The sequence below is a fragment of the Macrotis lagotis genome, chromosome 1 (assembly GCF_037893015.1).
Source record: "Macrotis lagotis isolate mMagLag1 chromosome 1, bilby.v1.9.chrom.fasta, whole genome shotgun sequence".
Taxonomy (NCBI): domain Eukaryota; kingdom Metazoa; phylum Chordata; class Mammalia; order Peramelemorphia; family Peramelidae; genus Macrotis; species Macrotis lagotis.
In genome coordinates, this window is record NC_133658.1 from 832,611,999 (window position 1) to 832,628,995 (window position 16,997).

General features: G+C 30.0%; 1 protein-coding gene across 11 annotated transcripts in view; it reads left to right on the forward strand.

The window, feature by feature from the left end:
* POSTN (periostin) overlaps positions 1-16,997 on the forward strand; it is a 48,708-nt gene that overhangs the window by 17,337 nt on the left and 14,374 nt on the right. For 4 of the 11 annotated variants that reach the window (XM_074217237.1, XM_074217239.1, XM_074217240.1 and 1 more), the window contains exons 10-19: positions 872-1,020; positions 4,172-4,308; positions 4,839-4,969; positions 6,720-6,850; positions 6,996-7,098; positions 8,083-8,150; positions 8,756-8,801; positions 12,254-12,334; positions 15,564-15,626; positions 16,401-16,490. In XM_074217237.1, the coding sequence (XP_074073338.1) occupies positions 872-1,020; positions 4,172-4,308; positions 4,839-4,969; positions 6,720-6,850; positions 6,996-7,098; positions 8,083-8,150; positions 8,756-8,801; positions 12,254-12,334; positions 15,564-15,626; positions 16,401-16,490 (999 nt within the window). The remainder of the gene's footprint in view (positions 1-871; positions 1,021-4,171; positions 4,309-4,838; positions 4,970-6,719; positions 6,851-6,995; positions 7,099-8,082; positions 8,151-8,755; positions 8,802-12,253; positions 12,335-15,563; positions 15,627-16,400; positions 16,491-16,997) is intronic. The other 7 variants (XM_074217241.1, XM_074217243.1, XM_074217246.1 and 4 more) reach the window with 3 other exon arrangements.

Sequence of the window (16,997 nt, forward strand, 5' to 3'; positions counted from 1 at the left end):
AAAACAAAGATAAATATTTATCCATACAACTTTTATCCTATAGACAGTTAGACTGATTCACAAAGAAAATAGTTAAGATCTCATTCCAAATTAGACCTGAGTTCATTTGTTAAAGATTTTGTTGATGTGTTTTGTTTTTATATTACAGCAATTTACAGATTACATTTGCTCTCCAGGAGATCTCTTTTAATAAAGTAAAAACAATGAAATGAGATTAACAATAAAGCAATCTCATCTGAAAATGCATGCAACATTTCACATCTGTAGTACCCCTTCTTTATTATTATTTTAAATAATAAAACTATTTTCTCTTCCCCCACTTACCAACTCATTAAAAGTAAGAGAGAAAAGGAAAAAATATAACAAATATTAATTGTGAAGCAAAATAAATTTCTTCACTGGCTATAATCAAAAATACAAACAAGTAGAAGCACATACACACACAAATATATATATACACACACTATAAAGATATATGCAGATATACATACACACACACACATATAGGTTATGCATTTGTTATTGCAACTTTCAGAGTTACTTAACTTATAATTGTATAAGTTATCCTCCAACTTTTGCCTAATTCATTACCTATTTCGAACTGCAAAATTGTTAATTTTTATTAATATTATAGTATAAATTTTTTCTTCTGGTTCTGCTCCTTCCCTCTCCATCAATGCATATGTCTTTGCATCTCTTTGAAATTCAAATTAATTGAGACAACAAGCCATTACTTTTTTCCATTAGGTGAATTAAATTAATGAGGTTGTGGAGATGATTGAATGAATGATACTTTACACATAAATTTGCACTCCAATCATATTTATTATTTTTTGCATGAACTTCATTTTCTTAATAAATGTATTTGTAGATGATACCTTGAGCATGGATCAGCGCCTTCTTAAATTAATTCTTCAAAACCACATTTTGAAAGTGAAAGTTGGACTCAATGAGCTTTACAATGGACAACATCTAGAGACCCTGGGAGGCAAGCAGCTCAGAGTTTTTGTCTATCGAACGGTAAGGGGAGATTGTGGTGGGGAAGGGAGCAAAGGAGATAAAAATTGTATCAAAAGTGTTTGATTTCTATAAAAATAGTGTAAACCATAAAAAGAATCAAGATGGGAATGTGAAGTGACAATAAAAAGTGACAATAACAGATAATGATGGTGTACCCCTCAATGGTACATAATATATTGGATATATTTTAGGGTATATTTATAATTATAATATTTTAGGTCAGTCATCTCAGTGATCATAAATAAATAAATCCAAACTTTATACAATCTCCAATTCTTTTTGTACTACAGAACCTAAGAAAAGGAGCTCTATTTGGATTTATAAATAAGAAAAGATTGATGTTTTAATGATAGGACTACCATGATCCATTTGATTTTTTTTCAATATGCATTCAAAAATTTCTGGCAAATTCTCATTACTGAAAATCATTGAGTAGAGGCTGGATGACAATTTTTGGAGGATCTAGAGGGAATCATGCTTTAGTTACAGGGTGAACCACACAATTTTGCTATTGTAATTCATAAAATGTATGAGCATATAAAGAAAATCCATGAATTAAAAAAATAAACTGCCATGTGAAAGGAGGATGTCACAGTAAAAAAATTTATTAATGTCACTCAAATAGCAAGTATTTGAAATAGTAAATGTAGATATGAGTATCCTATAAAATTTAGTATTAAGCCTTGTATAATTGAGAGACTTAGCAGTGATTCTTCTTAGCTTTTTAACTTTTCTAAGATTGTTTGTTCATATTCATTGAATAGACTTGATGACCCCAGTCATCACACTAAAGATTTATTATACTAATGTCCACATGTCATGTGTTGAAACCATATTTAGGTGAAACTTTTAAAATAGATCCTTTTTAAAAACATTTTTTAGGCTTTTTTGCAAGGCAATGTGGTTAAGTGGCTCACCCAAGGCCACACAGCTAGGTAATTATTAAGTCTCTGAGGCCAGATTTGAACTCAGGTACTCCTGATTCCAGGACCGGTGCTCTATCCACTGTGCCACCTAGCCACCCCAAAATAGATCCTTTTATGCAACCAAAATAGTATTTCATTTTTCATTCAATTCAAGATGAATCTATCATGTCATATTCCATGTATTTTATAAGAATTGCTTTGCAGCCTAGCTAGGAAAAAAATTATAGCCATCTTTAATACATGAAAAAAGTAATATTAGTAAAAATAGCTTAGTTCTCAGTTTTAGAGAGAAGAATTAAATAGAATTGAAATTTCTTACAATCCCAAAAATGTCATTAGAACTGAGAAAATATTATTTTTAATCAATTTCTGTTACAAATTATATCTGTTTGCATGTTACTATTTTATACTATCATATAATTTAATAAAAAATCAATTTGCAAATATTTATTATGTACCTAGTCTGTGACCAACACTGTATACAGGCCCAATGTCCTCTCCTCCTTTAACAGTCTTTTCTTAGAATCTTTGACTTCTGTCAAGACATATTAAGGGACATGTCCTTCATATGACCCTCATAGCAGTTTCCTCTATATTAAAGAGAATTTTATTAATATATGTTCATGTTAACATATACAAACACACATAGCCTTCATATGATATATACATAAGATATATAGTATATAATATTCAATATGCATATGTACATATTCATATACTTTTGTAGCTGTTGCTTCTCTCTAGTGTACCTTGAAGGCATTAAATATTGTTATCTTTTCTTTTTGTTTTATAAGCCTGTTATAATGACCAAATCATAAAAGGTGCATAGCTAGTAAATGTTGAATTATTTTATAAAATGTATTAGGTAATAGGATTAAAAGTTATAAAATATGAAGGTCATTGGAAAGGATTCACAAAGAAGACAGTTCTTGAATGGAGATAAAGTACTCAAAGAGGGAATATTGTGAAGGAAATAAATGATGAGGTGGGAAAAATAAATTGAGCCAATGTGTAAAGATGGAAGACAGAATGCTGAGATAAAAGAACATTTATTTAACAGTCCAGTTTGGCTAAAGGATGGAGTGCATGAAAGTTAGTAACATGTAAAGGGACTTGAAAGAGAAGTTGAGTCAGAATGGAGAGGCCCTTAAATGCCAGTCTGAATGATTTTGTTTTTTATTTTTTATAATTACTGAAAAGTTTCAAATATGGAAGTTCCATGCCCAGATCTGTGCCTCAGGAATATTATTTTCCTGCCTATATATAGAAGGACTCTTTTGAGAAAAGAGAAACTGGAAGGGGGGAACCTATTCTGATAGCAGCTATTTCAGTAGACTGGACAAAAGACACTAACTGGGCTGATGTGGTTGGAAAGGAATGAAATTATGGGAGATAAATTATGGAGAAGAAATGAAAAGAAGTTCACAAGTGATTAAATAGAGGTAGGGAAAGAGAAAAGTGTAGGGTGAGTGCATGTAAAAACTTGGGTGACTAAAAGGTTGTTGATGACCTCAACAGAAATAGGGAAGTGTGAAGAAAATGTAGTAGAAAGATGATTAGTTCTCTTTGATCATGTTGGATTTGAGATAGAAGTGAAGATATTTAATCGATCTTTGGTGATGTTGGATTAGAGTTCTGAGGAGTCATTAGAGTAGAATATGTGAATATGAATACACTTGTGTAGAGATTATAATTGAACCTCTGTTAATAAATGATTCTAATTGGAGAAAGAAGAGTAGAAAGTTGGGTGAAATCTGAGATTTGTTGAACTACTATATTTCTCCTAGTTAGAGCAAGGAAGAGGAATATACTTGGAAATAAAGGTCATGTAAAAACATAAGAAATCAATAGATTTCCTTTCTAATATATTTTATATATAATATTTTACATAACATACACACACAAATATGTAATATAATATCATATGTGTGATTTTCTTTTTTAAAGAAAAAAGAAAAAAGTAAGATAGATACAGATATAGATATAGATATAGATATAGATGATATAGATATAGATGATATAGATATAGATATAGATGATATAGATATAGATGATATAGATATAGATATAGATGATATAGATATAGATATAGATATAGATATAGATGATATAGATATATTTCTGGTTTTTGGAAGATTAATCCAAAAATCAAATCACCTCAAAAGTTTTTAAATTGAAATTTTCTTGGAAGTTTGGTTAACATTTGTTTTTCTTTCCATTGTCAGGGCATCTGCATCGAAAATTCATGTATGCTTAGAGGAAGTAAGCAGGGAAGAAATGGTGCTATTCATGTATTCCAAGAGATTATCAAACCCGCTGAGAAATCCCTGCATGAAACACTGAAACAGGATAAGCGCTTTAGGTAAGAGGTTATTAACTTTACCTCCTCAAATTGTGAGCACTCAGCCTTGAAATTCATATTGTTACTCAAAAAATCATCAGCCTCCCACTGAACTGAAAATGAGGAATCTATGAAAACATTTTCAAAAGTGAAATGAATCTTCTTTTTTTTAAATTTCTCGGGAGAGAATGGTTGAAAAAGATAAAAGAGAAAAGTAGCAAATACACTTTAACCATTTTCTTTTCCTTTTCATTATGTTTTACTCAACAATCACAAGGAATGTTGGCAAATATTATTCTTTTGAAAAGAACTAAGATGTTTTCACTTTCTAATTATATTAAACTGACCAAATTTTATAGAGAAAGAAACTCTAAACAAAGAAAATAATTATAGTATTCTTCAAAAACTTAAACATTACCCAATTTTAATATCATAAACATAAAATTGCATGAAGGACTTTGGTGCTTCTTTTAAGAAAATAATTGGCAATGAGTATTACTAAATCTTAGTAAATCAAAGCTTAAGGCTATGTGCTTTTTTCTTTTACTTAGCATTTTCCTCAACCTACTTGAAGCTGCAGATTTGAAAGATATTCTGATACAACCAGGAGACTGGACCTTGTTTGTGCCAACCAATGATGCCTTTAAGGGACTGACAAATGAAGAAAAAGAAATACTGATGCGTGAGTATAAAAATGAACTTTTCATGATAGAATTCCTCAAGCTTAAGTACTCTTCAACAAATTTTGAATTTAGTAAATATTCATATTATAAACATTCATGTTTATAAAAGGCTTATTGAACAGAAAAAATAATGTTTAGATAAAACAAAGTCACAGTCTTATGGCATGTATAGTCTTTTAAGGTATATTATATTTACAGATAATTAAATGGTTAGATAAATGTGTTAGAGAGCATAAAACAATTCTGTGAGCAAATAAACATCAGTTTAAAGCTAGAATGAATCTAGATGGTAACTTAAGCCACTTCTCATTTTAGAAATAAGAACAGTGAGCATCAGAGAAATATAAAGACTTGTCCAAAGTCAGACATATTGTTAGTGAGTAGCAGGCCAAAATTTTCAAATCAGTTCATTGGACTTCAAATTCAATACCCAATAAACCATGCGACCTAATGAGTTCTTTTGAATCTTTCACTTTCTTCCTCCATAGTCATCAGCTTCCACTCTTTATCATTCTTTAATATAATTTTCAATTTAGTAGATTGAAATTCTGCAGATGGAAAATAATCTTACACTTATTTCGCAAATAAGGAAATGACCCTGTCAAATGTCAAAAAGTCAGGTCCTGGGACTACTGAAACAAAAACCCAGTTCTCTAAATTGCTAACCCAGTGTGCTCCTTTAATTATACCATACCTTGTTGTCTCTCTCTGTTCACTTGGATTTTGATGGACTATCTTTAAGCATGAAATATGACCAGTGTTCAAGTTTATGCTATTATTAAAATAACTCTTATTTATAGAATGCCAAATATAGCATCATTTGCTCTGACTTATTTATATTATTCTTAAATTTTAAGTAATTTCTTTGAACAATTTCATATGTTGAATGAAATATTCATTTTAACATTTTTTATGTTAATTCTCAGTTTTAGTATTCCTCACCCATCGGATTTTGATTTCATTTGATCTGACTTCAATTTCCTTTTCCCTTGTTTCTTTAAAGTAACAGAGTGGTAAACAAAAGGAGAACTTAAGAATGGGAGAGAATATTATATTTTTTCAAACTTCCTTTTTTTTTTAGTAATTTGTTACCATGGTTGACCAAAGTAGATGATATTCTATAGTTACTTGCTCAACATTAAAAATCCAATGAGTATATGATCTTTTATATGTATAGTGGCAAAACTGTTGATTTAATTAGTATTGAAACTTTTAGGTGAAGACATGCTTTCTACTAATATGTCAACATGTGAATGGTAATTTAAAATTCTGTATTATCAGGTGAACTAAGAAGTAAATTATGTGTTTTAGATCATATATCCAGAAATACACATAATTACATGCATATATATTTGAATATCTTATATAAAATGTGTTCAAAGTGTATACACAGTACATTTATGTCTATAATGTATAGGCATTATTTTCAAGTTGGTTGAACTGATCTCCAATAAATTTTGTTACTTGACTAGTATAATATACTGCAATATTGCTTTGGGAAGGATTTAGTCATGCTGTGCCCATCATAGCAGACTGACACTGAGAAAACTGGCATTTGGCAAATGATCAGGTTTGAGTACTGATTACAATATAGTAAAAGGATACTGAAGTCACATACTTGAGCCCCATTTAAAGACCACAGAAAGATTCTGTTATGATTGTAATACTTACAGTGTTAGAGTTTGTAAAACACAACGTAAAATGCTCTAACAATGATATTTTCTGAATATCTCATCTTATTTTTCCTAGGAGACAAAAATGCTCTTCAAAACATTGTCCTTTATCACTTGACACCAGGAATTTTCATTGGCAAAGGATTTGAACCTGGTGTCACAAACATTCTTAAGACGACACAAGGAAGCAAAATCTTCCTGAAAGGCGTAAGTCCTGTATTCCATGGTTTTGACTAATGACTTGAAATAAATTCATATTTATAATTAAGTTTGGAGATTTGAAATAAGCTTTTATAAGAAAACAACAATCTTATGGTTTTTCATTTTTTCCTCCCTTTTTCACCCTTTATAGGTAAATAACACACTTATGGTGAATGAAGTAAAATCAAAAGAATCTGATGTCATGACAACCAATGGCGTCATTCATGTTGTTGACAAACTACTCTATCCTGCAGGTTAGTTAGTATATATAATACTATGATAAATAAGTTAATATCATTTATTATACATAAGTATTTTTATGAAAAAATGTGTCCCCAAATTTTAGTAATGAGATAATATGTGCAATAATGCTTTGTAAAGTTATCTTCTTGGAATTAATTTTATGGATAACTTTTTTCTAATAGAAATGCATACTATTAAATTTAAGAAATTAGTTAATTGAATAGAGTAAAACATTTAATTCAGTGAAAATTATTACATTTGATACCTGCCTAAGCATTTAAAATACAATTCTTTCCCAACTAAGATTTTTTTATCTGAGACCTATGTTTAATGTATAAACATCTCTCTGTGCCAATTTTTGACTTTTTTCATCCATATATACATGTGCATTTTTAAATTACAAAATTTCCTTCCATCCTCTCTTCCCACATCCCCCTCCCCTCAGTGACAGACAGGTTAGCATTGTTCGTGCATATTTTTGATAAACATGTTTACAGATTAATCATTTTCAATATGAGGAATTAGGATTAAGGGATATACATAAGAGATAATTTTTATAAAGTGTTCATTAGATTCTGAAAAGTTGGTTTTTGTTTTCTTTTTCTTCCTTTGGATGGGGATGGCATTGTCCACAGTCAGGCTAATACAGTTGTCCTAGATCTATGAACTGCTGAGAGGCACTGATCATCACACAATGTTGTTGTTAATGTGTATCTTGTTCTCTTGGTTCTGCTCCTTTCACTCAGCATCAAATCCTGTAACTCATTCCATGCTTCTCTAGAGTCCAACCATTTATGATTTCTTATAGAACAATAATATTCCATAGTATTCACATACCATAACTTGTTTAGTCATTCCCCAATTGATGGGCAATGACTTTTTAAAATAAAAAATAAAAGTATCAGTTTCCCTTTGAATATATTTGAGGGTCCTTAATTCAAAATTGCCTATGATTTCCTAAATACCTTCTGATTCTGAACTGTTATTCTTCATAGACATACCTGTTGGAAATGATCAGCTGCTGGAGATCCTTAATAAATTGATTAAATACATTCAAATTAAGGTAAAGTACTTGGTTTTTAATGTCTTTCATAATAAATTATGCTTATCAAAGGTTGAAGATTTAGAAAACATGACCTAAAATGTCTGCATGAGTAATAAAGTAACAAAACAGTTGGATTTAACTCTTCAATAACCTTTTATATGCTGACCTTTAAAGTTGTCGTAAAGATTTATTTTTCTATTATTTAACATGTTATTTATAGAAAGTGGAAAACTTACTAAATGTTTTAATTGTAAAATAGCATAACTCCTTGTTTCAGATAGCGAGCCATTTGACTTTTCTGAATTCCATCCCTCCTTTTATAAGAGATATTAGATAATGTCTAAGTACTCTTGCAACTCCAATAATGATATAAATACAGAAACTGTTGATTCAGTTTCTTTAAACCATCTCTTTTTGCATTATAGAAATAATACTTTTATTATAATCTGGCCTGTTTGGCAGAGAGTTAAGTATACAAGCTCCCTGGGCAACTCCTTTCAATCCTATGAAATATGACGAGTGTTCCCTTCTGTTAGGCTAATAGAGAATGATGGCAATGTTTGATTTTATTGGCAGAAGTACTGTATTTCCTTCTACTAAATTTAAACATTTATGATTTTTAGTTTGTCCGTGGAAGTACCTTCAAAGAAATCCCTGTAACCGTTTATAGTAAGTACATTGTGAACCTTTTGAAACAAAGATGGAAATACTGATGCAAAAAATTAGGTCTTTTTGTCTAAGCTATAAATCATTGGTAACTTTGTATTTGAACTCTCAAACACTGGCAGACAAATGACTTCCCAGTGACTCCAGGTTTAAGAAGAGTAGGGAGAAAAGCATTAATTTCTGATCACACCTTTTAAGTTGAGCCACACTCCTCACTCATATACCACTCTGGGATTCGAAGAGGAAATTATAAAGGGTGAGAAAAATTATCCAAAAAAGTGAGCTTGGAAGGGGGGGAAGGAGGCTGAACAGGCTAAAAAGGGAACACACCTAAAGCAGTGCATGTTTTTAGGAGTGATTGTTCTTCAGCACTCCTTCACACTTCTGAGCTATCTCAAGAACAGAAATAATGAACAAAAACAAATATTGAAATAAATAAAACCAAATAATCCAGAGTTTGACAGTTTCATGTTTATATACCATTTCCTACTTATGCAGCTGCAAAGCTTGGCTGCCACTTCTAAAAATGACTGACTCAAATCCCAATCTGGCCAAACTATAAACTTTCTAATTGAATCCCTTGAAGAAAGATACCTTTAGGTTTTATTGCTAATGTGTAAATATGTTTTTAATGGAAATGGTTTCTTTTTCTTCTTTATATCTTTTTCTATATATATATGTTTTTCTTCCTTTAACCAGAGCTTTTAAGAGCAGAAGATTTTTATTTTGTTTGGCTTTATGAATAAACCCACAGAATATATCTATAGGAAAAAATGAAATTCATTTGTACATTTAATTTTACTAGGGGGGAAAAAACCCTCCATTTCCAAGTTCTAATTTTTCAATTGATCTCAGCAATACAACTCTTTCTAAACTCATCCAAATTTTTAACAGAAAAAAGTCTAACTTTAGAAGCGAAACAAAATGTCTGCTACTTTACTGATTTAATTTAAATGAAAAAATAGTCACTTTTAAAGTAATATAACTCAGTTCAGCTCAACATTTCACTTAAAGATTCTAAAGGAAGAGTAAAAATTGTGGAATATTATTCATTTTGTTTTAGAGGTATTTAGTCTTGCTTAATACATCTTATTAAAGAAGTCTTTATGGGCTCTATTCATCAGAAATGTTATATGAACTTTATCCATTAAAAAAGATCTCCATGATGTTTCCTTAATGTTTCTGATTTATTCAATATTATTTTATCAGAGATTTCCTAAATGATTCAAAGCAACATTTGTTTAGATAAGCTAAAGAATATACATTAGTATAATAGTGCCCTTATTTTCACCATTTTTCCTTTTACAACCTCTAATTCCTTAGATCCCAAGCATAAGTTAAAGTTTATGACATCTCTAAACTTTTTAAAACTGGTTGGTCATTCTTAGATCTGTACTTCCTGTATGTCATTGTAATATTTCACTCTTTGTATGGTGCTTTAGTTTCCAAAGCTTTTTGTATTTGCCTTGTTTGAATTTTATATTATCAAGAAACATAGAGTAGGTAACAATATCTTTATTTTATAAAGGAAGAAAATGACATTAAGTAATGAAATCATAAGAAGAAACTGAATATGTTCATATTGATACTTTGCAATCTGAATGAGTCCATCTTTCAAATGATTTTATGAAATAATATCATAATTAAAACTTAAATCTTCTTGTCCTTAGTCCAATATTAAATTCATTAAACCATATTCCTTCCCATATGTTCATTTGCAATGTTGTCACCACATATAGAATAGGTATATTATTATTATTACTTAAGAATATCATTTCAAATAAAGAGAGAAGATAACTGAAAAATTCAAATTTAAATCCAATTCAAATCAATAATGTATTGCCTTTATCATTGCTTTTATCAAGCAAAACTGTCTGATTCCCTCAATTTATCTTTATGCTTCTTCAAATATAGCATGACTTACAAATTGTGTTGAAAACACATTTTATAGATTCTATTAGTCAAAATAAGTAAGATTTGAAAAGAAGTGACCACTTCATTAACTTCTATCCTACCTTTTTAAAATGATGATTATATATATCTAAAGAAGAAAACCTTCTTTGTTCTTTGTTTTTAAGATGTGGGTGTAAAATGACTAACAAGATGAGAATTTAAACACAACTCTGAATGTTGTTCTTTAATTGGAACAAATTTTTCTGTGGTAGGACAAAACATATACATATACATATATATGTATATGCATAAGCAAAATTTATTATGACATGTGATGAGTTTCATTGCATGCCTTCAGGACATAAAAGTGGAATGTGGTTTTATCTACATATTAATTAAAACTCCTTCATCCTGCCAACATTCTTTCACCACCCCAACACTCCTCTATTCAACGTCCCAGTTTGTAAAGACAAAGTTTTGGGGAATTAAAATTGAGAATCTGAAAAATCACCAGACTATGCTAGCAGCTTGATTTTCTAGTGTTGACATATCTATACTATGTATTCACAGGTAGATTTATTGTAGTCATTAGCACAGCATTAAAGGACACCATCTAATGCAGAAATGGAGGAAACAGTAGCTAGGCATATATAGCAGGAAGTTAAAAAAGAAAGCTAGTAATTTTTCAGGTTATTTGAAGAAGTTCAACCAGTACAGTTAGGTCAAAATTCCATTTGGGGGTTAGAAATGGGAGTGTTGAACTATTTAGTTTGATTTTTTAATTTTGCTATTATGTAAATATTGTAAAAATCCTCTCCCACTTCTCATCACCACTTTGGCATAGGCAGACACTATATTTTCATCTTTTATTGATATTTTAAATATAATTTTAATTTTATAGCCAAGAGGAAAAATTATATTATGTAAGAATTTTTTGTGGTGTTGCTTAAAAATTAGACATTGACTTGCAGTTTGAAATACTCAACATATAATATTTTGTTGCATAGAGCCCACATCTGGCTGGCTGAAGTTTAATTTGGATTCTTAATTATGTTGACCTTTTTTTTGTTCTTCCTTCCCTGTCTCTATAAGTAAATGCATTAAAAATGTTTCACAGCCTTTCTCTTTCATTTTTTCCTTTTAACTGAGAGGGATGAAAACCAAAAATGCAATTTTGAAATATGGTAAATTGCATGTCTAATTATGTTTGTTTATCTTCTATTACCATGCAGCCCATATTTTCAAGAAGTACAATGAAAGGTAAAGAGCTTAGTGGTACAATTTTTTAAAAAATCTTAGTTTTCTAGATAAATGTTCTTTAATGAATTTGAAATAAAACTGGATCACAATTAAGCCAAGGAAATTCAAAGTCTTCAACCTCTGGATTTCTGAAGATACTGAATATGACATCAGTAACATTGCTTGAATCTGAGTCCCTGGACTTGCACTATACGTGATATTTCGAAAACATTAAGAGGTCATTACTAAAAAGACAATGTTGTTCTGGCTGGTTTTTTTTTTTAACATAAACATCTTTCATGTTCCACTTTCTGTACTTTCAGCAACTAAAATTATTACAAAAGTTGTGGAACCCAAAATTAAAGTGATTGAAAGCAGTCTTCAGCCTATTGTCAAAAGTGAAGGTAAAAAAATCAATCTGTTAATAGATGTTTTCTATTCATTTGGAAAAAAAATATCTATATAATAGATTGATTTCTGTGAATGTTATTACATTCTATGAAACTAACATGCTAAATTCTTTTAAATAAATGGCATGCTGCTACGATTGCAGAATGCAATATGTAAAATCTGTAGCATAGTAAATGGTTCATATTCTTAATCCTTTCAGTACATTTACTTGTGCTAAATTTATGTTAAACTCAAGTGATTCTGCCTCTATTCTGGTACTCAATCATTTATTAAGCAACATAATCCTATAAATTTTTGTAAATAAAATTTCTTTGATGATCTTCAATTATTTTTTATATGTAAACTCTGGCTTTTTCTTGAAATTCATCACTTTTGACCTTTATTAGAGCTATATTCCAAATCATTAGTCCCCTTCATTGAAGAATCTTGAGCACCATGTTGAGAATAGAAAGGCTAGAACTTGTTGCATATTAAAGGCATGAGCTATCATTTTTGTTTCTTCACTTTCCTCCATTGATAGAACTATATTAGTCAGGATCTTGTCATTGTCTATTTGAATCATCTTCATTACTTTCCTTTTTTCACTATTTTTCTTGGAAGGGCATCAGGATTTCTGATATTCCAAAGAAATTTCTCCTTTAAGTACTTACATATGATGAAGAATGTTTTGGAAAATACCATTTTCTGGAGCTATGTTTTTTTTTAGTTTTGTTTTTTTTTTGCAAGGCAATGGGGTTAAGTGATTAAGTGTCTGAGGCCAGATTTGAACTCCAGTACTCCTGACTCCAGAGCCGGTGCTCTATCCATTGAGCCACCTAGCTGCCCCTGGAGCTATATTTTTTACTTCAGATAAACAAAATATTATACACAGATCAAATATCATAATCTTCCACAAAATATGCTTTTAACTACTTGATGTTATTTTAAATATTCTGTTATTCTGTGATAATTAATTTCAGATTCTGTGAAATTAGATGAAGTATTATCTGGTAGCTTTTGTCTATTCCTCTTAAGTCATATTAAAGGGAAAAAGAAATATCTGTCTTCATTTTAAGCTACTGAATTTTTTGAGAATGGCTGATATTATTCTCTTGAGTTGGTTGGCTGTTGTTTTTCATTCTTGAAGACAACCTAAATGACAGCACTATGTTGAAGTCAAGGTGACACGTGCCTGATTGTGACTGATTAGACCAATATGGGCTTTGAAGTCTCTACTACAGGTCAGGCACAAATAGTACATAGGAATATTTGGAGTAGAGATGTCTAAATTTACATTATTTCACAATTCCTTTAAGTAAGTCTCTTGAATATTGCTTTGAGAATGGTTTTATTGTTTTCATCTTTTGTCCAAAAGGAATATGGGACCATTAGGTATGCTACTATCTTTCAGTACCTTTTATTGAGAAAGTGTTTACTGACTTTTCATTGAAAATGTCTAAAACTTTAATCACAAATTAATATTTATTCCTTATATTATTAAGAAAAAATAATTATTCTTGATAAAGTTCAAACACATTTCATCATCTTTTATCTTAAGCCACACTTTGGAACTCTTTGTTTTCCTTACTAAGGTGTTTCTCCATTCTTCCAATGACCATTCTTTGCATTCTGATTTCCTGTCTTAGCTTCTTAGCTCTGTAGAGCACTGGTAAAATTTTTCTTCAGGTAGATTCTGCTGAAGAGGAGTAGATCTTCATTTTATAGTTGGGTGGAACTCATGAAATGGAAAAATCCATATGAAAACAAGTAATTTCTTTATCTGATTCATCAATTCAAAAGCAGCTACAGCAGTGACAGAAACAAAAAAACATTTATTAGAATGATTATGTATCTTCATACTGATCTGCATATGTTCTTCCATCTTAAATATTACACTTCATCTTTTCATACTATCTTGATTGTCTCTCATGTAATTCATTGCTAGTATAGAGCTCATCAACAGTAACAGCAATTGCCTAACATGATATTTTATCAAGCTCTAGATTAAAAGAAGTTGATTTGAGGATTCTTTATAATTATTCTCATGTAATCTCATTTTGCTCTTTTAAAGACAGCATAGGAATGTATTTATTCAAAGAATATTTTTATATGGAATTATTTTGCTTCATTCTCTTCTTGTGAGCATTAATACATTCAGTAATATATTATTTCAGTTCATAAAGTCCATTTCCATATTTCTTAAGTTCTTCCTCTAATTTACATTCCATTATTGTGTGGTTTCAGTGTCTACGATATTGTACTCCATCCACAAACATTTTAGAAAATTAACAGTCAGGAAATTATCTTGAACAATAATTTCTGGGGGAAAAACATGCAAATACAAAATAAACAATTACATTTTACAATTGTTAGATATTATAGCATGAGTTAAATGTACTGAACCTTCTTACTTTTTCTCTGAGGGATTTTTGGTTAACTAATGTAGTAATCAACTTCCTAACATTCAAAATGCTTTGCTTATGAAGCAAAGACATTTTGCAAGTAAACTATACTTGGCCATTTCTTTTGCTATTTTAAAGGGGAATGGGTTCATTAATTAATTGGTTAATTATCATCTTCCTGTAGCAGGTAAGTATATTAAATATAATTATTTTATACACACATACACACACATTTCTGCAGCTCCAAGATTCAATCTTATGTATGGATAAAAAAGTAAATGATCATTGGATTATAAGGTTTTTGCATCATTTAGAAAAATAACAGCAAATAAGGTAGTATAATAAAACAAGACCTATGAATTTTTACATATTTATAGACTCAAATCTAATACTGAAAGTAACCTCAGAGGTCATCTAATTTAACCTTCTTATTTTATTGATGAGTAAATTGTGTCTTTGGGAAATTAGGTGACTTGCCTACGTTCACACAGCTAATAAGGATTTTGAACTCAGCTCCTGTGACACTAGAGTCAGTGGTCCTGTCACTATATCAAGTTGAAGTAAAAAATACATCATATGATTAGTTTGTTCTTCCATTTAATCCCCACAACTTAGTAAAGAAATAAGAGTTTACATACTACTTATGTGACAAAAAAATGAAGCTCAATTTACCAAAAAAATAGTTCTTAGAGCTAATTTTAAAAAATAGTTTCAATAATTTTGAGTTATGAGGTACATTTTCCCCTTCACTTCAGACTAAAACATTTTTAAGTTTTGTTAAAAATATCACATAAACAAAAGTTTTTTATGTGGCCCTTTATGTCTTAAAACAATTTTTCAGGAGGTGATTCTGATTTCCAAGTAATTAAGGAGGGTGAAACAATAACTCAAGTGATTCATGGAGGTGAGAGTTTTAAACATGATTTTGTATCTTCATTGGGCTTCTTTTAGAAACATCTTTGAAGTTCAGAATATTTTCTGTTTCTTTTTTTATCTATTTTTAAAGAAAACTGGAATTATTTTATCAGATGGAGCTTCATAATTGCTCAAAAATATAATTCTTTTGTTCCAGTATAATAGCTCTTATGTTCTATATACATTAACATATATAATAAAAAAGCATATAATAGAGAAACTCTTTAGGGCAAGCAACTCTGCCAATGCATTTAACTGAACCAATTTGATAATGAAATGACCAGCTCTCTTATAATTGATTGTTTTGAATATCAAACTCAATTTTCATTTTGTAGTTGAAAATGAAAATACTTGACTATGTAATAACAATCAAATCTATTCTTACATAGTACTGTTTCTGTTAAAATATAACTTTTTCTAGGACTTACTCTAGGATTCAAGATTTAATCTTGTATCACTCATTGGAACTCATAAATTGACTTGTATGACATCCAGCCATCAAAAAAGTAAAACAAGGCATTGGCAGTTATTTAGGTTGGCCTTCCCTACTACCCAAAATACATGACAAAATTGTTACAAATTGATGCTAATTAGATCTGGACTTACATCAGGGAGAATTTTAGTTCATTAGTAAAACTAATCTTTGTATTAAGTGTCTAAATGACATTGTTTTCATTAAGAAATTGAAACATTCAACTGCCATATGAATAGTATTCTAATAACCACTGAGGGATTTTTTTGGTTGATTTTTATCCCATTTCAGAGCCAATTATTAAAAAGTATACCAAAATTATTGGTGGGCGACCAGTAGAAATAACTGAAAAAGAGACTACAGAGGAAAGAATTATTAAAGGTAAATGATATTTCTATCCATGGCCATCATCTTCACTGCAGAGTGGAATATTTATCATTACAATGTATTTTTATCAACAGAAAGTCATCCTTAGTACCAAAATACTTAGCTGAGGTAACAAAATATGCTGACTAGTAAACTCATGCTCTCTATCTATGTGTGTGTATGTTATGAATGTATATATGTATGTGTGTGTGTGTGTTATGTATGTATGTCTCTAGACCTGTGTGATTATTTGTGAGGAAAATTTCCCAGTAAGAAAACTGTCTCTTAATGCAAGCTTAGTCTTAGAAAGTTACCTGAAGATACCTTTAGTGCAGGTTCACATAACCAATTTGGTTTGATTTTTTTAATCTAATATGAGAAATTTAATACATATATTCATAAATCTAACTATAGGCACTACTTCAACTTTACCATCTTTCATTGATTCAATTAACAAACATTTATTAAATGCCTACTATATGCAAAGTGTTAGGAATGCGGAAACAAAAGAAGAAATGCTCC